This window comes from Anguilla rostrata, chromosome 3, assembly GCF_018555375.3.
Source record: "Anguilla rostrata isolate EN2019 chromosome 3, ASM1855537v3, whole genome shotgun sequence".
NCBI lineage: Eukaryota > Metazoa > Chordata > Actinopteri > Anguilliformes > Anguillidae > Anguilla > Anguilla rostrata.
The window spans coordinates 56,706,416-56,728,630 of NC_057935.1; the positions used below are offsets into that span (position 1 = coordinate 56,706,416).

At 45.1% G+C, this 22,215-nt stretch overlaps 1 protein-coding gene across 1 annotated transcript in view; it reads left to right on the top strand.

The window, feature by feature from the left end:
- Window positions 1-22,161, top strand: part of zanl (zonadhesin, like) — a 35,974-nt gene extending 13,813 nt beyond the window's left edge. The window contains 54 exon segments of the mRNA XM_064328508.1: window positions 134-275; window positions 516-712; window positions 881-1,019; window positions 1,124-1,240; window positions 1,434-1,558; window positions 1,737-1,882; window positions 2,037-2,180; window positions 2,378-2,485; window positions 2,665-2,834; window positions 2,964-3,172; window positions 3,411-3,552; window positions 4,090-4,101; window positions 4,104-4,235; window positions 4,238-4,285; window positions 4,368-4,508; window positions 4,690-4,937; window positions 5,056-5,204; window positions 5,370-5,498; window positions 5,587-5,725; window positions 5,897-6,038; window positions 6,279-6,475; window positions 6,644-6,782; window positions 6,887-7,003; window positions 7,199-7,323; window positions 7,502-7,647; window positions 7,802-7,945; window positions 8,143-8,250; window positions 8,430-8,599; window positions 8,729-8,937; window positions 9,176-9,317; window positions 9,439-9,686; window positions 9,909-10,086; window positions 10,212-10,320; window positions 12,103-12,194; window positions 12,375-12,551; window positions 12,750-12,952; window positions 13,277-13,421; window positions 13,637-13,878; window positions 14,265-14,429; window positions 14,594-14,721; window positions 14,948-15,219; window positions 15,372-15,580; window positions 15,840-15,984; window positions 17,166-17,413; window positions 17,695-17,824; window positions 18,228-18,429; window positions 18,572-18,733; window positions 18,890-19,020; window positions 19,457-19,659; window positions 19,821-19,956; window positions 20,440-20,580; window positions 21,135-21,228; window positions 21,539-21,588; window positions 21,804-22,161. Coding sequence (XP_064184578.1) covers window positions 134-275; window positions 516-712; window positions 881-1,019; window positions 1,124-1,240; window positions 1,434-1,558; window positions 1,737-1,882; window positions 2,037-2,180; window positions 2,378-2,485; window positions 2,665-2,834; window positions 2,964-3,172; window positions 3,411-3,552; window positions 4,090-4,101; window positions 4,104-4,235; window positions 4,238-4,285; window positions 4,368-4,508; window positions 4,690-4,937; window positions 5,056-5,204; window positions 5,370-5,498; window positions 5,587-5,725; window positions 5,897-6,038; window positions 6,279-6,475; window positions 6,644-6,782; window positions 6,887-7,003; window positions 7,199-7,323; window positions 7,502-7,647; window positions 7,802-7,945; window positions 8,143-8,250; window positions 8,430-8,599; window positions 8,729-8,937; window positions 9,176-9,317; window positions 9,439-9,686; window positions 9,909-10,086; window positions 10,212-10,320; window positions 12,103-12,194; window positions 12,375-12,551; window positions 12,750-12,952; window positions 13,277-13,421; window positions 13,637-13,878; window positions 14,265-14,429; window positions 14,594-14,721; window positions 14,948-15,219; window positions 15,372-15,580; window positions 15,840-15,984; window positions 17,166-17,413; window positions 17,695-17,824; window positions 18,228-18,429; window positions 18,572-18,733; window positions 18,890-19,020; window positions 19,457-19,659; window positions 19,821-19,956; window positions 20,440-20,580; window positions 21,135-21,228; window positions 21,539-21,588; window positions 21,804-21,862 — 8,145 coding nt within the window. The 3' untranslated portion in view covers window positions 21,863-22,161.
- The last annotated feature ends 54 nt before the right edge of the window (window positions 22,162-22,215 follow it).

Consider the following 22,215-nt stretch of genomic DNA (forward strand, 5'->3'; position numbering starts at 1 on the left):
TTTTCCGTGACAATTGTTTCACCTGGGAAACCCCATGCACAATTTCCTTTTGTAATGCTGAGTTGAGTGAAAGAGGCTCTGTGGCAATAAGGCTATAAGCAGCTGCTGTAAGCTGACTGTTCTCCTGGTGCAGGGCTTCTTCAAGGACTGTCTCTTTGACTTGTGTGCGCTGGGCGGGGCTCAAACATCACTGTGCGAAGCACTGGAGTCCTACGTCAACGAGTGTCAGGACCGCAACGTGAACGTTGGGCCATGGAGAAACAGCACCTTCTGTCGTGAGTGTCTTGCTACTTCATGAAAATTTGTTTCGTTTTTATTGATCAACAGAATCTATCATTTTCTTTTCGAAAATGGCCATTTTTCCAACGCCATTGAGTTCTGTAGCCATTCAATGCAAATTAACTCCATACTTCGAGAATATTTTGTAAGAGCACAGAAGAAATACATCGTAATGTTAAAATGTCATGACTTGAACCATAGTTCTTTTTCTTACTCCAAATCTCACTGTACCCCAGCTCTTCGCTGCCCTGCTAATAGCCACTACGAGGCTTGTGCCCCACCTTGTCCCCCATCCTGCTCCATTCCCAGCCCGGGACAGTGCAGTGGACCATGTGCAGAGGGCTGTGTGTGTGACACAGGATACGTTTACAGTTCTGGAAAGTGTATTAAACAGGAGACCTGTGGGTGCCACTTCAATGGACAGTACTACCAGGTGAGTAATCGCCTTTGTGTCCAGCTGTGATTTCGCAGTGCCACTTTATTTGTGCATTTTAGGGATATTTCCCTCTTGTGTCTAGTTATTTCAAAATGTGTATCTCTACATATCTCACCGGCATCTCAACAACAAGCAGCCATTCTACCTGGTCTCTTTTTGTCTCAGGCAGGGGAAGAGTTCTACACTGAGGGCTGTGAGCTGAAGTGCACATGTGAGGGAGGAGTTGTGAAATGCAGCTCAGGAGAGTGTCCCCCACAGCATGCCTGTGGACTGCAGAATGGAGAGCTGGGCTGCTACCCCTTAAGTGAGTGTTCCCAGTTATCACGCAAACACATCAAATGCTGTGGATTGAGGCTACTCTGTGTGTTAAGCAATGGTTTAAATGCAAAACATCATCTCCCTTTGCAGGTACAAAGGACTGTTACATCTCAGGAGACCCACATTACACCACCTTTGATGGGAAATACTACACCTTCATGGGAACCTGCACCTATACTCTGGCTAGGAGCTGCCAGAACCACACAGGTATTGCACTCCTAAAAAGTAAGAGAAGCTCTAAAGAGTTCCCCCCTTTATCTGCTGTAGAGGCACTGGGAATTGCAGAGCTACAAACCTCCTGACCTGCAGACGTCACAGAGCAGAAACATATATCCCTACTCTAAGGAAGCTACGCTGCCGCTAGTACACTATGCATGATCTGTGCTCTTTGGGTTTTCAGGTCCCTGGTTCTCAGTGGAGGGGAAGAATGAGGAGAGGGGCGTGGCAGGCGTTTCATACCTGCGCAAGCTGTACGTCACCGTCGGTGGAGTCACTGTCACTCTGATGAAGAGCAGAAGGACTCTGGTCAGTAAGAAGTCACAGTTTACTAAAGGAGACATGGCCGTGTACATTTTTATCCTTCATCTACAATAAACTCTGGACTGTCAGAACCTCTTGCAAATGCAAAAGATTCTCAGTTGTGTAATCACTCCTTGCTCTGATCTGTCCTCTCTTTACATGGTCTCCTACCCTCCTTCTACAGGTCAATGGACTGCGTGTGTCCCTCCCACACTCCCCTTCTCCCCTGATCTTTCTCTCCCTGGCTGGGCAGTACGTCACCATGCAGACTCCTTTCGGTCTCACAGTACGCTGGGACGGTAACCACTACGCGCACATCTCCGTCCCCAGGTGTGTAGAGGTGCAATCCGCTCAACCGCTTGGCTTACACCATACTGTGGGAGGAGGCTGAAGAGTCAGCTTTGGGAGGGCAATCCTAAAGAATTCTCATGAATTCATTCAGGTAGATCTCAAGAATTCTCCTCCATGTGTCCTTCTCTCTCAGCTCCTACTTTGACCAGATGTGTGGATTGTGTGGAGATTATGATGGAAACCCTAACAATGACTTCACCAAGCCAGACGGTTCAGCGGCTGGGAACGCAAACCAGTTTGGCAACAGCTGGCAAACTGAGGATGACGAGGATGACACGTATGTTTCTTTACGTAGTTTCTCGTGCATCTGCTTATGTGAATCTAAATTTGCGTTTGTCTGGGTGGAAAAATTTGACTGGACTGCTTTATGCGTGAAAAATCCTTGTGTCTGTATTGTTAGAGTAGTTAACTCAAGGATGAGGCGATTAGCAAATAAAAATAAATAACAATTATTTTCACTGATATTACTTGCAGGTGTTTGCCTGATGACAAACCTGAACCGCCCTGTGACCCCAATCTGGAGGCAGAGGTGTCCAAACCTCAGAATTGTGGCAAACTGAACGACACCCAAGGTCCTTTCAGGTGAGAACGCACAAGCACTTCAACTATAAGCTTAGCGATGCGCGTTTCAATTCACGTGCAGAGTATACAAACGCAGTCCTGCTCAAGTGCTCCGTTTGTACGAATGCTGCCGGCTTCCCCCTACACACTTCTCAATGCCTTTGTGAATATAGGATGTTTCTGTTTATCCTCTTCCCCAGGGACTGCATTAACGTGGTTGACCCACGGCCCTATTTCCAGAGCTGTGTGTATGACATGTGCCGCTATGACGGGCTTCAGCAAACCCTATGTGATCAGCTGCAGTCCTACACAGATGCCTGTCTCAGCGCAGGAGCTCCTGTCCACCAATGGAGGGAGCCAGACTTCTGCCGTGAGTCCCAGTCACACTCAAGATTGTATTATGTTTACGTATAGCGTAAAAAACGCACAGCTATTTCTGTACATTGAGCATTCAACACCATCAGCACAGATCGTGGCTTATTCCTTCCTTTGTGCGCAGCTCTGGACTGCCCCCCCAACAGTCACTACTCCTTATGTGTGAGCCCGTGTCCAGAGACATGCGTGGGGCACAGTGGGGGTGCACAGCCAGGGTGCGGAGAGAACTGCGTGGAGGGCTGCAAGTGCGACCCCGGCTTCATCCTCAGCAACGACCGCTGCGTTCCTCTCAAAGACTGCGGCTGTGTTGAGCCCCAAGGCTCTTACCACCCTGTGAGCCCCCTCTCGACATGCCATGTATTTTCAATGATTAGCTATTCACAAACGATGAGACAGCACAATACAAATGGACAAATGTTGTCAATCCAAGGAGCCACTATTGCGAATAGTAATTGCATGATGCACCTGCATTAACGGGTCCCGGAACTCCAGTGTTATACTATTGAAATGAGTTATCTCCAGTGGTTTGTATGGAATGCACTAGTGAGAGCCCTTTCCCGTGTGTGTTCAGGTGAATGAGAGCTGGTATCTGGAAGGCTGTACACAGCGCTGTGTGTGCAGAGGGGAGGGAGTGATCGAGTGCCACAACACCTCCTGTGCCCCCAATCAGGTCTGCCAACTGCAGGATGGAGAATACGGCTGTCAGGCACTGGGTAGGACACATTGACTTCGCCGCATACCAACAAAACACAGAAATGCCACGTTTTGAAAACAAATTTCATTGAAACCGGAATACTCAGATTGACTGCTGTTAAGTACTTCTACCTCTCTCCCACTACTATAGGAGTCTGCTTAGGCCAGTCGTATACAATGTGTGGAGTACTTAAATTTACACACTTCAGTGACAGTTATTCATTGATTTTTCAAAGCTGTGCAAATTGTTATCAGTGCCTGAAACCACGTTAGGAGTTATTCACTCCAAAAGAAGAGGATCACCACGTTACAATTACTTGTTAACAATTCACGTTATTTTTTGTCCCAGCAACTCCGAGCCCCACAACACCTCAGCCCACAACCACTGCACCCCAGGTCAGTACTTCAATCGCACAAAAGTATCCATTCTGCCATGGGAACATAATGTCTTTGACTGAATTTCTTGTGAAAGTCTTGTGAACTATCTACATCGAATCATGGATTCGAAACCATCAAGAGTAATCATATGACATGCATCTCTACTCTTTGAACTGCAGTGAAATGTCCCCCAATGCTCACTATAATGAGTGCGGCCCAGCCTGCATCCCAAGCTGCCAGAAACCCTCCACGAACTGTACCGGCTCCTGCATCAGCGGCTGCTTCTGTGACCCAGGATACGTGTTCCGCGGTCGCCGCTGCGTTCCCTTCACCAGTGTGGCTGCTTGGACGAGAGCAACAACTACTATGAGGTCCGCACTGTCACCACATATTCAAAGCGGTAATTTGTCATTGTTAAAGGTATTCATTAAAGTGAATTTTGTCCTGCCTCTCCCAGCCAGGGAAATCGTCTTTGGTGATGGCTGCTCAGAGGTGTGTCGATGTGCAGGGAACTACACGCTGGACTGTGTCAGCAATGCCTGTGAGCCCACAGAGGAGTGTCGTGAAGTCAATGGTGTTGCAGGCTGCTATCCTAAAGGTAGGAGGATTGCATTAAGTTTTTATGAAGGTCAAAATTTGGATCAAGTCCTCTACATTGTCCTTCCCCATTTCAGTTCCATCCAGAAATCTTCTACTTCTTCTCCAGGCTATTTGCCTCAGCTTCACCCAGTACTTCCCCTTTACTACTCACACTCGACCCAATCTTGTTTTCCATGTAGACACCTCCACCTGCACTGCGTCAGGCGACCCTCACTACACCACGTTTGACCGCCGGCGATATGACTTCATGGGCAACTGCAGCTACCTAATGGCAGAGACCTGCAACAGCACCCTGGCCCCGCACTTTTCAGTCTACGCTGATAACGAGCATCGTTTCAACTTGCTTTCTGTCACCTATATCAAAGCAGTGCATGTGCACACACAAGGAGTGGTGGTATCGGTGCTGAAGGGGGAACTGTGCAGGTAAGTAGAAAGAATTGGCGAGGGTGAGAGCTTTCATTGAAAAGCTTTCAGACCTCTGTGCTTTATCCACAGTAAAACGACAAGCCTCTAACTTTAGTCCTCTCTGTGACCTCCTTCTTTAGGTGAATCGGACCACAGTGAACTTGCCTGCGACCCCAGTTGAGGGCGTGTCTGTCTTCAAGGCGGGGAAACACTACACTGTGGCTGCAGTCTTTGGCGTTACAGTGCGATACGATGGAAACCACTTCATGGACATTAAAGTGACCAGCGAGTGAGTCTCCAACAGTGGCATTAGTGAAATATGACTGACACAAACGGAGATGCAAAATGAAGATTTTGAGCTCAGCCTAATTTTTTTTTCAGCATGTATCTATTTAACTGTCTCAAGTCAACCTTTAATATTTGAGAATTAACTGTTGTTTCTATTCCTTTTCAGTTACAAGAACACCTTGTGTGGGCTGTGTGGAGACTATAACGGAAACCCAAAGGATGATTTCCGTACACCCTCTGGTCAGCTAGTCACAAATACCAATGACTTTGGACACAGTTGGAACTCAGACACAAAGTGAGATTTTATGTAATTGCCAGACATGATCACAAATGTCTTTGAGTTATGCAGATGGTACAATGCTTCTTTAACTTCATCCTTTTAGCTGCAACAAGAAGCCCAATGAAACAATCCCAGAATGCACTGATGATCAACAGGATATATATGAGAGTCCCGCCTACTGTGGCATGCTACTAGATCCCAAGGGACCCTTCGCCGTCTGTCATCCAAGAGTCAACCCCAATGTGAGTTACCGTCCTACGTGAGCAATCAGTCCATTTATTTTTCCGTGACAATTGTTTCACCTGGGAAACCCCATGCACAATTTCCTCTTGTAATGCTGAGTTGAGTGAAAGAGGCTCTGTGGCAATAAGGCTATAAGCAGCTGCTGTAAGCTGACTGTTCTCCTGGTGCAGGGCTTCTTCAAGGACTGTCTCTTTGACTTGTGTGCGCTGGGCGGGGCTCAAACATCACTGTGCGAAGCACTGGAGTCCTACGTCAACGAGTGTCAGGACCGCAACGTGAACGTTGGGCCATGGAGAAACAGCACCTTCTGTCGTGAGTGTCTTGCTACTTCATGAAAATTTGTTTCGTTTTTATTGATCAACAGAATCTATCATTTTCTTTTCGAAAATGGCCATTTTTCCAACGCCATTGAGTTCTGTAGCCATTCAATGCCAATTAACTCCATACTTCGAGAATATTTTGTAAGAGCACAGAAGAAATACATCGTAATGTTAAAATGTCATGACTTGAACCATAGTTCTTTTTCTTACTCCAAATCTCACTGTACCCCAGCTCTTCGCTGCCCTGCTAATAGCCACTACGAGGCTTGTGCCCCACCTTGTCCCCCATCCTGCTCCATTCCCAGCCCGGGACAGTGCAGTGGACCATGTGCAGAGGGCTGTGTGTGTGACACAGGATACGTTTACAGTTCTGGAAAGTGTATTAAACAGGAGACCTGTGGGTGCCACTTCAATGGACAGTACTACCAGGTGAGTAATCGCCTTTGTGTCCAGCTGTGATTTCGCAGTGCCACTTTATTTGTGCATTTTAGGGATATTTCCCTCTTGTGTCTAGTTATTTCAAAATGTGTATCTCTACATATCTCACCGGCATCTCAACAACAAGCAGCCATTCTACCTGGTCTCTTTTTGTCTCAGGCAGGGGAAGAGTTCTACACTGAGGGCTGTGAGCTGAAGTGCACATGTGAGGGAGGAGTTGTGAAATGCAGCTCAGGAGAGTGTCCCCCACAGCATGCCTGTGGACTGCAGAATGGAGAGCTGGGCTGCTACCCCTTAAGTGAGTGTTCCCAGTTATCACGCAAACACATCAAATGCTGTGGATTGAGGCTACTCTGTGTGTTAAGCAATGGTTTAAATGCAAAACATCATCTCCCTTTGCAGGTACAAAGGACTGTTACATCTCAGGAGACCCACATTACACCACCTTTGATGGGAAATACTACACCTTCATGGGAACCTGCACCTATACTCTGGCTAGGAGCTGCCAGAACCACACAGGTATTGCACTCCTAAAAAGTAAGAGAAGCTCTAAAGAGTTTCACCCCTTTATCTGCTGTAGAGGCACTGGGAATTGCAGAGCTACAAACCTCCTGACCTGCAGACGTCACAGAGCAGAAACATATATCCCTACTCTAAGGGAAGCTACGCTGCCGCTAGTACACTATGCATGATCTGTGCTCTTTGGGTTTTCAGGTCCCTGGTTCTCAGTGGAGGGGAAGAATGAGGAGAGGGGCGTGGCAGGCGTTTCATACCTGCGCAAGCTGTACGTCACCGTCGGTGGAGTCACTGTCACTCTGATGAAGAGCAGAAGGACTCTGGTCAGTAAGAAGTCACAGTTTACTAAAGGAGACATGGCCGTGTACATTTTTATCCTTCATCTACAATAAACTCTGGACTGTCAGAACCTCTTGCAAATGCAAAAGATTCTCAGTTGTGTAATCACTCCTTGCTCTGATCTGTCCTCTCTTTACACGGTCTCCTACCCTCCTTCTACAGGTCAATGGACTGCGTGTGTCCCTCCCACACTCCCCTTCTCCCCTGATCTTTCTCTCCCTGGCTGGGCAGTACGTCACCATGCAGACTCCTTTCGGTCTCACAGTACGCTGGGACGGTAACCACTACGCGCACATCTCCGTCCCCAGGTGTGTAGAGGTGCAATCCGCTCAACCGCTTGGCTTACACCATACTGTGGGAGGAGGCTGAAGAGTCAGCTTTGGGAGGGCAATCCTAAAGAATTCTCATGAATTCATTCAGGTAGATCTCAAGAATTCTCCTCCATGTGTCCTTCTCTCTCAGCTCCTACTTTGACCAGATGTGTGGATTGTGTGGAGATTATGATGGAAACCCTAACAATGACTTCACCAAGCCAGACGGTTCAGCGGCTGGGAACGCAAACCAGTTTGGCAACAGCTGGCAAACTGAGGATGACGAGGATGACACGTATGTTTCTTTACGTAGTTTCTCGTGCATCTGCTTATGTGAATCTAAATTTGCGTTTGTCTGGGTGGAAAAATTTGACTGGACTGCTTTATGCGTGAAAAATCCTTGTGTCTGTATTGTTAGAGTAGTTAACTCAAAGATGAGGCGATTAGCAAACAAAAATAAATAACAATTATTTTCACTGATATTACTTGCAGGTGTTTGCCTGATGACAAACCTGAACCGCCCTGTGACCCCAATCTGGAGGCAGAGGTGTCCAAACCTCAGAATTGTGGCAAACTGAACGACACCCAAGGTCCTTTCAGGTGAGAACGCACAAGCACTTCAACTATAAGCTTAGCGATGCGCGTTTCAATTCACGTGCAGAGTATACAAACGCAGTCCTGCTCAAGTGCTCCGTTTGTACGAATGCTGCCGGCTTCCCCCTACACACTTCTCAATGCCTTTGTGAATATAGGATGTTTCTGTTTATCCTCTTCCCCAGGGACTGCATTAACGTGGTTGACCCACGGCCCTATTTCCAGAGCTGTGTGTATGACATGTGCCGCTATGACGGGCTTCAGCAAACCCTATGTGATCAGCTGCAGTCCTACACAGATGCCTGTCTCAGCGCAGGAGCTCCTGTCCACCAATGGAGGGAGCCAGACTTCTGCCGTGAGTCCCAGTCACACTCAAGATTGTATTATGTTTAGGTATAGCGTAAAAAACGCACAGCTATTTCTGTACATTGAGCATTCAACACCATCAGCACAGATCGTGGCTTATTCCTTCCTTTGTGCGCAGCTCTGGACTGCCCCCCCAACAGTCACTACTCCTTATGTGTGAGCCCGTGTCCAGAGACATGCGTGGGGCACAGTGGGGGTGCACAGCCAGGGTGCGGAGAGAACTGCGTGGAGGGCTGCAAGTGCGACCCCGGCTTCATCCTCAGCAACGACCGCTGCGTTCCTCTCAAAGACTGCGGCTGTGTTGAGCCCCAAGGCTCTTACCACCCTGTGAGCCCCCTCTCGACATGCCATGTATTTTCAATGATTAGCTATTCACAAACGATGAGACAGCACAATACAAATGGACAAATGTTGTCAATCCAAGGAGCCACTATTGCGAATAGTAATTGCATGATGCACCTGCATTAACGGGTCCCGGAACTCCAGTGTTATACTACTGAAATGAGTTATCTCCAGTGGTTTGTATGGAATGCACTAGTGAGAGCCCTTTCCCGTGTGTGTTCAGGTGAATGAGAGCTGGTATCTGGAAGGCTGTACACAGCGCTGTGTGTGCAGAGGGGAGGGAGTGATCGAGTGCCACAACACCTCCTGTGCCCCCAATCAGGTCTGCCAACTGCAGGATGGAGAATACGGCTGTCAGGCACTGGGTAGGACATGCATGGCATTGTTCACCAGTTTCACTCAGTTTCAGTTTGTTCTGAGTGCTTTGAAGCATCTGACCACTGCTTTTTTCCACATTTCTCACCTATGTTCCTTTTCCTGCCACAGGTAGTGGAACTTGTTCAGCTTCTGGTGATCCTCACTACATCTCCTTTGACAAGAAAGTTCATCACTTTCAGGGCTCTTGCTCGTATACTCTTACTGAGCCATGTAATGCCTCTTCTGGGTTGCCATACTTCTCCGTCATCACCCAGAATGAACATCGGCACAACAACAAGGATGTCTCTTATGTCCGTGCTGTTATTATCAATATGCAAGGATCAGAATTCATACTGAGCAAAGGGCGAAAAGCTCAGGTGAGGGGATTTAAGAATGCTGACCTTCCAGTTGTTCCTTTGCCATTAAAATTTAACCTTAATCTCATTGTATCCATTCTAACAGAGCTGTTAGGGAGCTTAAAATACTTCTTTCATGTTGTTCCAGGATTATGAGTGTCAGTATTATCCGTTTGATTGTCTGTGTTTCAGTCAATGCAAACAGTCTCAGGTTTTGTTTCACCTCCCCATCTCCATGTCTAGGTGAATGGTGTAAGGGTCCACCTCCCTGTGTCTCTGCCCAATGGTGTGAGCATCCATTTGAGTGGGACTTTTGTGGTTCTGGATGCAGATTTTGGCCTGCTGGTGCGATATGATGGGAACCACCATGTGGATGTCAGCCTACCTTCCTCCTATAGTGGACTATTGTGTGGACTTTGTGGTGAGGCTCTCTTTAACCCCCATAGATTCTACATTTTTAAGGACAAATACAACACAGTCATGTTGTAGTCGGTCTGCACACTCCACAGAACCAAATAGTAAATTAAGATCCTTCTCCTCCAACAGGTAACTATAATGGCAAACCCAGTGATGATAACCTGAAACCAGATGGCAAACCGGCAGCCAACACCAATCAACTGGGAGAAAGTTGGCAGGTCGCAGACAACCGCACCGAGTAAGTGACTGGAATGTATGAAATCCTGCCAAGTTATGGCTTGGTGGGGTGGCATGCCCCATACCTATGCAGCACCAAGAGTTTGGCACTTTTCAGAATTTCCTGCAGAAATAACTACAATGACCACAGACTCTCAGCCCTTTAGGACAAAAGTTAATGTCTTAAAGGGCTGAGAGTTATGTAAACAGACATAATTTCTTTTTCCTGCTAATTACATCATCACAAATGCTCCAGTACAAATATCAATCATTCCCCCATTGGACATTTAGCTACATGCCAATGATAACATCTCATCTTTAAAATTAGCCATTAGGTCACCATCTTGGTTTTATGCGGAAGCGAGCTAACTTGCCAACTAAAAAAAAAAATTTTTTTACAGTGGTATAATATTTATGGGAAGCTCATTTATATTTCATATAAATGCATTCTTCATCAGTTCACATGCAAACCCCACATAATATCGTTTCATGACTCAGGCAGCTACATGAATTCAAGGTAGGCCATAGGCTACAACTCTGTTGTAGCCAGCTACATAGGCACATTTCATTCATACCGCATGGCTGGCTACTCAGCTTCACTAAACCAGCTGCATGGCTATAAATTCTGCTCAGTTTAGTTAAAATGAAAAATCAAACTAACGTTAGTGACGCTAGCTAGTCTAGACGGCTAATAACCTGCCTGCTTAACTAGTAGCTATTCTTCGGATGTTTCATTACAACGCCGCACCAGCTAGCAACTTTCTGTGTTACGTTGTAATTAAAACTAAAAATACTTAACAACGGCTAGCTAGCCTGTGATAATAACTACAGTTTTAAAAGTTCACTACGGCTAGCTGCCGGAAGTTTCCACTCGACTAAAACTCAACTGAAGTTCAGGTTAGACTACCTACCCTGCTTTAGCCGTTGGATCGGTGGGTGGTCCCATTAAGACTTGGGAAAACCCCTCGGACCCACCCATGACCTGTAAGCGAGAGAAAAATACAGTCTCTCCGAACTGTTATGATACATTCTGGAGGTACCTACGTTTTGCTTGGAGATGCCCGTGAATAATTTGAACGGGAGCCGGAGAGGCAAAGCTGAAAAGTAAATGCTATTCGAGAATGTGAGTGTTTTACGGAATCACTTGAAAACTCGAAAGTTTGATACTGACCCGAATGTACTGATTCATTTTAAATCATTAATCCCAAACCACAGGCTCTGTAGCTACGCCCACCCCTCCCCACACAGAAAAGAGCGCCACGTCCAGAACACGTTTTAGAATAACAAATACAGGTAAAAGGTGCAGGAATTTGGCGAAATTAAGTAAAGAAGTGCATTACAGATATGCCTTAGCATGTTTATTTTATAGATATTTTCAAGTAAAAAATCCTGCATAGCCTGCCTTTAAGTGAATACAGTGAGTAACTTGGCATTAAGTGGGTAGGCCTGCAGTACTTATTTGGCATTTCTGTACGTTGAAAACGTTTTTGTTGAGCTATCACACAGTGCCCAGCTTGTCAAGTGCTTAGAGTTGATGGAGTAGGCCGAATGGCCTTCACATTAAGCAATATGTTGAAAATTTGTCGATTTATTGTTTCTGTAGCCTTAGATAAAAGTGGCATTTTACTGTGCTGATCATTACATTTTTGGCACATCAGCAAAAATGATTCATATTACAGCTGTTTACACTCAGCACCGGTATCCTTGGCTACTATCTGCAGCGATGGACAAATGACAGTGCACTGAATATCTATTTTCTACCTGAAACCCCTCATCTCCATCTCTCTCTCTCATTCTTTATCAGCTGTTCTAGCGGGGGAGTAGATGAGTGTGACGAGAAGGTGGAGAATGAAGCTCAGAAACCAGTCAGCTGTGGCATGATTACTGACCCCAGTGGTAAGAGGACTGTCACTCAACTACATGATGTCCAACACATGCCTTGTTCCTTTTAGCATTAGCAAACATTTAGCACACCAAACATTTTACTATGTACACAAATATCTATGTTTCTTTTCCACTCTTAAAGTTCTTCTCCATACCTTGATGAACTTAACAGATTCTCTCTTGCTTCATTAGGTATTTTCAAGCCCTGCCACACAGTGGTGCCCCCAGATATTTATTTTGAGAACTGTGTGTATGACCAGTGCGCAACTGGGGGAGACACTGTGGCTCTGTGCCAGGCACTCCAAAGCTATGCTGACATCTGTGCCCTGAGTGGAGTTCCCATTTCTTGGAGAAACAACACCTTCTGCCGTAAGTCACACAATTTTCTCTGTACCTATATCCAATTAATCTCACTGCCTCACTACTGGATATACTGTGAGGATTCTCTAACAGGTTTACACCTCCATATCTCCTCCAGTGCAGTGTCAGCTGTCATTGTGTTCTTGTACTAGAGTAGACCTAATTGCTTGTCCCCTACTCACGCACCTTTCCCACTAATACCCTCAGCTCTCAAGTGCCCAGTTGGCAGTCACTACTCCCACTGTGGTTCAGCCTGCCCCACCAGTTGCCAAAACCCTGGCTCTGTCAACAGCTGTGATAAGCCCTGCGTGGAGGGGTGTGTGTGTGACCCAGGCCTGGTACTCAGTGGGGACAAGTGTGTTCCCTTCCGTCAGTGTGGCTGTACAGACAAAGACTACAACTACCGGCCGGTAGGTACAGCACAGGCCAATATTAAAGCACAAGATAATGCACAAAGAAGGTTGATGATTGATGATGAGGCATGATCATAATAATAGTGTGTCCATAATTCCTACTGCTGTGATTTGTAATTGTTTGCATTGTCTTTATATTTACAGTATAACCTGTATGGGCTCAAGGGCGCTTCTATGCATGCTATTTGTACTATATATACCACACCAGAATTTGTATTGTGAATTTTTTTTCTAGTTTCAGGCTTACTTACGCATCTACGTACGCATGTAGCTGCCTGTCTGATCTTGCATGTGTTCCTTTGTCCTATTATTGCTGTCCAGGTAGGTGATAGCTGGTTTCCTGTGGCTGACTGCTCAGAGCGCTGTGTGTGCTCCTCCTCTAACAACATCACCTGTGAGCCCTGGCAGTGCAGCCCTGCCCAGGAATGTGGGATCCAAGAGGGCCAATTGGGCTGCCACTCCACAGGTGAGGTCTCATTGCATCCACAATTTCATCAGCACACATTCACACTCACAAGGCATAGAGACACTAGTCACCATTTGATTGCCATTTGGAGAGCCTGTGGTGCACAAGTCATTCTTTCAGCTTTCAAACCTTCTCTACAATGCCTTCCCTCCACTTTCTTGTGCTGGGGATAAGTGCGCATACAGGTAAATAACTCTGAAAATGCTTTCTGTTAGGTGTGGGAGTGTGCCATGTGGCCGGTGACCCACACTACTACACCTTTGATGGCAAGATGCACACCTTCATGGGCACCTGCTCATACACCCTGGTAGAGGTGTGCAACAGCACCAGGGTCACCCCTTTCACTGTTGTGGCCAAGAACGAGGAGCGGGGCCAGCCGGAGGCATCCTACGTGAGCTCTGTTACTGTCGCTCTGCCCGCTGCTAACGTCACACTCAGCAAGGGCCGCAGAGTGCTGGTGAGACCCCAAACGAGGAGGAGGGAGGGAGGGCGGGAGAGTGGGGACAGGAACGGAAAGAGGGGTGAAAGAAAGAAAGAACAGCGAGAGAGAGAGCAACAGACAGCCAGAAGAGAAAGATGTATAAAATAGAGCAGAAAGAGGAGGGAGAGGCAAAGGTTGGGCAGGAGAGAGAAGAGAGATGAGGTGGGGATGAGAGAAAAGGAAAAGGAGGATGGGAAAGGACAATGGGTGAAAGAGAGGAAGCATGCAAGGGCCAGAAAGATGGAGATACAATAAAGAGTTTGGGAAATTGAGAGAGTCATAATTGGGAAGATCATAACGTCACCTGATTGGGAAACATTTAAACCCCCAAAGAAAGTGTATTTCTCTCTTCCTTTGTCCAGCTGAATGGGCGCAGGGTACGCACTCCTTTGACCATCGCTGAAGCTGGAGCTAGGGTGGCTACCAGTGGGGTGTACAGTGTGCTGGACACAGATTTCGGGCTGATTGTGAAATTTGATGGAGTGCATCACCTGGAGATAAATATACCAGGAGACTATTTTGGCAAGGTAATGCATGTTTCCTGAAAATGACCAGGTCAAGTCACAGCTTCTCAGCAAGTACAGTTTGCCATCTATTTACACAGTGGTGTCTAAGTGCCACTTTTTTGCTTCTGTTCTGCTCTTTGTCACTATGCATCTTTTGAAAGGCTCTAACTATCTTCTGTTCTCAGGTGTGTGGCATGTGTGGAAATTACAATGGCAATTCCACGGACGATAACCTAATGCCCAATGGACATCAAGCTAAAGATGTAATTGAACTGGGTAACAGCTGGAAAGCAGAGGGAGACAGTGATCCAGGGTAAGTGTCTTCACTTTGCTTAGTATAGGAGTCAGGTACAGCAAAAAGACAAAGGATAAACACTGTAAGTTTACTTCTGTTGTAACACTACGCTGGACCCAGAATATACAATGTACCATATAGAAATTATGTCCCTTGTAAACCCTTCTATACATCTCTTCGTCTCCTGGTGCCACACATCCTGATCACCACTGCTGCTGACCACCTCTCTCCATCCATCCCATAGCTGCCAGCCGGATGACAGGGAGGAACTGCACCCCAACTGCACAGCGGCAGAGGAGTCCCAGTACAAGGCTTTGTGCGCCAAACTGATTATGTCCGATCGCTTCCAGCCCTGCCACTCCGCATTGGCCCCAGAGCCCTTCCTGGACAACTGCGTGTATGACATGTGCGAGTACAACGGCATGCAGGGGACGCTGTGTGACAACGTGGAGGCATACGCACAGGCCTGCCAGAGCCTTGGAATCACAATCAGCTGGAGGAATCAGACATTCTGTCGTGAGTGCGGGAGAGGGGGGCGGGGACCAGGAACACACCCGCTATAAAAATAACAGTGGGGAAGAGTAGGGAAAAGGTGAAATAGCTTTGGAAAAAATTAACCATTGTTTTTCCTCATTACTGGTTTTTTCCCTCCTTTCCCTCTCCCTCAGCTCTGCCTTGCCCTCCCAACAGCCACTACTCAGACTGCACAGCCCCCTGTCCTGCCAGCTGCGCAGACCTCTTTCCCGTTAGCTGCCCTCAGCCACCCAGTGCGTGTGTGGAGGGCTGCCAGTGCAATGCCGGCTTTGTGCTGAGCGACGATCGGTGTGTGCCACTGGCAAACTGTGGCTGCGTGGATCCCAGCGGGGAGTACCACGATGTGAGTCGCGGGCTACCAAACAAACACTGAATAAAGTCTTCCACTAGACATGCCGCAGTTCAGGTCTAAATGGTGGGGTTTTCTTCAGTGTTCAGTGGGTATTAACGTGTCTTCCATGCAATCATAATGCACCAATGCACCTCGTTCACTGAACGCATTTGTGACTCCATTCTGAAGGGTTGGGCAAATTCAGCATTAGTACGGCTGTAATGGTATATGTTCTAACCATGCAGATAGGAATGATAGCTGTGTGTTTCAGGTGGGTGACTCTTGGCTGAATGACCACTGCAACAGACGGTGCAGCTGCACCCTGGGGGGAATCCTGAGCTGTGTGCCATTTGAGTGCAGAGACAACTCCATCTGTTCCCTGGACAAGGAGGGAATTCGCTACTGCAAGCCTGAGAGTAAGTGCCCTGGCTTCCCATTACCCTTTGCCCTCTTTACATATGCACAGTGTCCCTTCTGTTAGTTATGGGATTTAGATAATTATAATTAGCAAGTTTTAAAAAAAAATTGGTTTCGAGATTGACAACTATGACTGATTTTGTCAAATATATAGCATGCAACATCATAGCAACTATTGTACAAAATAGTTTCAGCTCAATCTTAAATAAAGTGACACAAACAATATCACAAAATAGGTATAGTTATTCATGTTAGATACCTAGAAATGTGATGGTTTTCCTGTTCTGTGTTGCTATTGACCCCTCAGAGATATGCCTAAAGGGGATTGTTGGTTGCCAGGCAGCAAATCACCAATCAGATTACGCCTTCTTTTAAAGAGAGGGGTGGAGTGCAGTGTGTTGGGCTAGTCACAGCTGCATGACTCAGTTTGAAAAAAGCAGGTCAGGGAGAGTGTTGGCTGGTCCCTGAGCTCCCTCTGGAATATATTTCTGACTGAAAAATCAATGGTATGCACAGATAAATACTAAGGACCATACAGCATGTTTTTGAGTACAAAAATGTTCCAGTGAGCTTTCTTTTGTCTGTGAACCCATACCAAATACAGTAAAGTATCTACTGCTCGGTTTCCTGTGCTACAATTCAATGTGCCAATAATTACTGCTGACCATACTGGATCAATCTTTCCTTGTGTCCTAGTTTTGGTTTCAAACATGTTGCCCTTAACTCTTTGTGATACTTTTAACTTTAATTCCATGGACAAGCTTTTATTTTTAGTAAATGAAGAGTATGTTCCAGTAAAATGTTTCTGTCTGAAAAGGCAGAAAAGGAGATAAGAATCTTCCCTTGTTCTGGTTCATTTTTTATGCTTGTAAGTGTATCCAAATGAAACGTTTATTCATTCGTATGACGTGCACTGTTAATGCTCTTCTGCATGTATTATGTTTGAATACTTTTTAATTTTATCTCAGCTTAATAATGAAATAAAATATAGAAAATTCTGGAAATCCCTTCCCAGGACATGCAAAAGTGTGGAGTCCTGCACAGCCCCATCAGAACACTCCTGCTCACACCGGAGCTGCATATTATTATTTTCTAGGGAGGAGTTTGGTATGCATTTGTGTTTCTATGTGAACCATCTGTCTGCAGTAACACACACCACTCTCTAATTTTTAATCTCCAGGGTTTGTGAAGTGTAGTATTTCAGGAGACCCACATTACCGTACCTTTGACGGGTTCGTTCACCACTACCAAGGCCCCCACACCTATGTCCTCACCCAGAGCCACAACATATCCGACTCACTGGTGCCCCTGACTGTTCGGGGCAAGAACACACGGAGAGGTGGTAACAGTCGTGTCTCTTTCCTGCACGAAGTCTATGTGGATGTGTACAAGGTCAATGTTCGCTTCTTGCAGAAAAGGATAATCCTGGTGAGTAAAAGACATTTATTTATGTTTATGTTAATTTTTAAAAAATGTTATCTATACAAGACAACCATACATCAAACCTTAAGTTTTAAACAAAGATGAAATATTTTTATGATATTCTGTTTTATTATAATTGCTAAGAAAGAAATCCCAGACAATAGAAGCAAGGAACCCTTGAGAGATAACTCTATCCTGGCCCAGACCTTGGCATGTACACGTTCCTGACTTGTGCCATTGCTGGCATGTGATGGTAAAAATACTGCTGTGTTCCATGTTGTGTGCAGGTGAATGGGGAGAGAGTGCAGCCTCCCCTGCAGCCCATGGATGGTCTCAAAGTCACCATGAACTCCCGGATCATGCAGCTGTCTACTGACTTTGGCCTCACAGTCCGCTTTGATGGCAAAAGCCATGCAGGTGAGAGACACAGAAAAGCTATTAAGAGTCATGGAGCCATGGAAAACTAATACAGGGTTGTTGTGAGACATTATGGGAACAATAATATTTTGGGCATTAAATAACTCATTGGATCACAGGGAAAATGCTCAGGAAGAACCCATGACACTGAAATACTCCATGTTTTTAGAATTATGCTATAACTATTAACCAATTTTTAGCAAGTAATGCTAAAATGTCACAATTTTCACTACCAGGTCATCAGTGTGTTATTGTGCCTATCTCAGCAAGGGTGCTATTATTGAAAATATAAGTAATGATTCCAGCTAAATATATTGTTTACATTGAAATTCTGTTATTAGTAGTGTATCTTCTGTTACCAGAAGCGTGCACTTAACAAATGGTCTTCTTTTCCATATCTCAGAGGTGGTTCTACCTAGCACCTACAAGTCACTGGTCAGGGGACTGTGTGGGAACTATGACGGCCGACCCAACAACGAGTACATAAAGCCAGATGGCACACTCACTCGCAATTTAGACGTGTTTGGGGACAGCTGGAGAGTGAGTGACCGGCAGGAGCCTGCCCTGCGCACTGTCACCTTGCCTGGAGTAGTGCGCCTGCATAGGTAAAGGGGAACCACAAGGCACCATGTTACAATGTCACAATTTGTGTCAACATAAATAACATACCTATGACAATATACACGTTTATGTGTAATTGTAATTCTCTCTCCCTTCCTTTACCCCTTGTTCTCTCAACTGTCCTAGGCGTGAGGTGGAGCTGGAGCCAGACAACGGGTTCGAAACCGACGGGTGCACAGAGACACAGCTGAGCGAGCTAAACAAAACGAGCCAGTGTGGAGCTCTTTCTGATCCTGCGGGACCCTTCGCAGCCTGCCACTCTACAATCCAGCCCGAGATGTTCCAGGAGTAAGTTCAGGAAGACATTACAGCTGGGATATTACATAAGTCACAGTAGATATTACATAAGATATTCCCCTAATTTCTTCTGCATTGTTCCTAAGCTTGCAGAATACTTTTTCAGTACTTCATGAGCGTGTATTTTTTTGTTTTTTTTTGTTTCAGTGACTGTGTGTTCGACATCTGCGCAGTGCAAAGTAGCCCTCAGCTGCGTTGTGACAACTATGAGGTATACGCTCAGGCCTGTCAAGAGCAGGGTGTCACCCTTGGGAACTGGAGACTGAAGTTGCAGTGCGGTGAGACAGTTTTAACACAACTTCACACAAAGGAAACACAGTACACAAGTACACAGAGCTAAACAATCATCTGAGGGGTTAGAATCCAGTCCTGGAGGGCGGCAGTGTTTGCTGGGTTTTGGTGTGCTTCAGCACCACTGATCTTTTAAGCAGCTGATTGGCTAAAGAGTCCACGCACTTCTTCCTCAAGACCTTAATTGGCTGCTGATTGAAAGGAAAACATGCAAACCTGCAGGAACAGTGCCTGTACAAGACTGGAGTTTGACCCCCCTGCTTTAAATTGTCCATTGGACAATGAAATCATATAAATATATAGCAGACACAAAGAGGGAAAACTGTGGGATGTTGTTGCAATTCCATCACCCTTACCCGCCTAAGATAAAAATCCACAGCTGAAACGCACTGTTTTTATCCGCTGCTCTGTCTGTTTTTCCAGTCCTGACGTGTCCAGCAAACAGCACGTACAAGCCCTGCGTGTCCCCGTGCCCGGCCTCCTGTGCTGACCTAGCCGCTCCATCTGAGTGCCCGGAGCCATTCTGCACGGAGGGCTGTCAGTGTGACCCGGGACACGTTCTGAGTGGAACCGCCTGTGTGCCTTACACTCAGTGTGGCTGCACTTTCCAGGAACGATATTACCTGGTCAGTTCTGCTGTGTGCATGTACATGTATATGTCATCTGTTCTGTATGTGTGTGTGGGTGTGCATGTTGATCTAATATTAACCTGAAAATGAGTGCTACTGTAATTTGCTATAACTGGAGGTAATTGTGTGTGTTGGTCTTCTTTCTCTCCCTCATTTAGCTGAATGAGAAGTTTGTGTCGGAGGACTGCTCTCAGAGCTGTGAATGCACACCAACAGGGGCTGTATGTCAATCAAAAAGCTGTCCAGATACCCATGTCTGCACCATCTACAACATGACACGAGATTGCTTCAAAAGTGAGTCTGTATTTCAGTAGAGCTGCGTGTATACCGGTGGCTGCAAGTATAGAATAGTCACTTAATGCATGCACAGGTTTAATGAGGGAGAACAGAAGAGTCAGTCCAGTCACAAAAAAATTCCACTCAAGGAATACAAAAAGTGCTTCCAGAAAAAGGAGAAGCGAGTCAAGGTGTGATTGTACCATTGATTGGTTGGTGCATTTATCCGAGCTTGTGAAGCCTGCACTGGTTTTTCCGCCAACATAAAGATGTCTTACTGGAATATTATATATGCTGCAAATTTTTAACACAGCAGGAAGCACAGCCAGTTTTGCTGAATTTTGCAGAATTATGGAGGTGCATAAGAACAACACGTGTCTACACCTCTTTGATTTACTGCTAATTTTCCACCATCTCTTCACCATGAAATTTAATTTTTGTAAAAATCCTCTGCTTTACACATTGCCTTTGCCCATGTACTCCTTCTGTATCTGTGAACAGAGAGTTCTTGTTTGAGCTACCCCTGTCTCAATGGAGGGACATGCCTAGATTCATCTGTGGATCCAGGGTTTACCTGTCAGTGTGCTGAAGGGTTCCAGGGTCTACTCTGTGAGGCAGAAAAATATCCCAGCACCGGTCTAGGTATGCACCGATCCATCACACCAAACCCTGCTTACCTGTCAAAATACTAAGATACTGTCCTCAGCCACCTCTATTATCCAACCAGAAGACATTTTTGACAGCTACAGCATTAACCTGTCATTTTTATTTGGAAGGTCTCAGGATATTGTGTCTTATGTTACTTGCTGTGTGTGATTCAGGACTATTTTACACTTTACTAAATAGAAGTCCATGGTACCAGGTGAGCCAGATAAAAATAAAAATAATTTTAAAAAATGGTGCACACAGGCACCGTACAACAGTGCTACCTTGGACCCTTGCTATACTGCCACGCTCACCTACTGGCACCTACTCCTTTCATATGTATAGTACAGCATATATATTTTTACTTTTCAATGATCAGAGCCATGTTGCCTCCATGGACAGGTGCATTTGTTCTCTGGGCCACCAGTGGAATAGCCCCGCTATACATTATATATTATTATATTATATTCAAGATCAATGTAATTTATTCTATATGCTACTATATTCATGAATGGTATTCTTAATGCATGGTTTTATCTCCCTTTCTTTAGATAAGAAGACAATTATTCTCATTGGAGTTCTGGTTCCCCTAGGAGTCATTCTCCTACTCTTGATATGCATTTGTGTATATAAACAAATAGCAAGGTAAAGCACCCTCATAAAAATCAAATATGCATTCCTGTTGTCATATTGTTCTTCCATTATTGATACCAACTGATTAATTCTCATACTGAAGTTAATCTCTCAAAGAGGCTTAATTGTGGGTACAGTTGAACTTAGTAATACTGTAAATTATTCATAGTACAAACCACAGTAATGGGAATTTTAGCATATATTAATCTCCACATTAACTGAATCAATACATCTCCCAACAAAAGAATAATGTAAATTATAAACAATCACTAATGCTGGATGAGTATACAAGGATTGATAATATATTTCTGACTCTTCACAGAAAGGGGAGATTGCATGTTAAAGACAAACTTAGGATGTCCAAAACAAAAGGTATGTAACATTTTTTAATCCTCAACATTGTAAACAATACTACGTGAAGTAAAAAGGTGATTCACACGTAACATCAAACAATTTACCATTTCATTTTAAGTTTAATTGTTCAACAAAATGTAGGCTATGTGACTTTTTGTGGGTGAAAATAATTTTGTGTATTTGAAGTATATTTGGAAATGTATGGTTTTTGCTGACCATCTAATATTTTTAAGGTCCCAATTATGAAAACATGGATTCTACGCATATGAAGACAAAAGTCACAAAGTTTTGACCAGGTTTTAAACGGCTTCATCCAGAGAAATACATGGACAGTAATTAATTATATATTTACTGTTAATTGCAGATGACTACCATATTTGTATTCTCAGATTAAAATAGAGATCTTCTCAATTCCACCATTTATCATCTCTCCTTATTTGTTTTGAACTATGTGTGTTAATTGAAATTATTTTACATTTTTATTAACTTATTTTTAAAATTGGTAATTACGAATGTATTACAACATGACCTGAAGAGTGAAATTACGCTTCTGTAACTGTTTCCAATAAACACATCAGTTTCTGTGATTAATTTCCTGGGTCTTCTCATCAATTAACACTGGCACATTAATAAAGTGTAATTTAC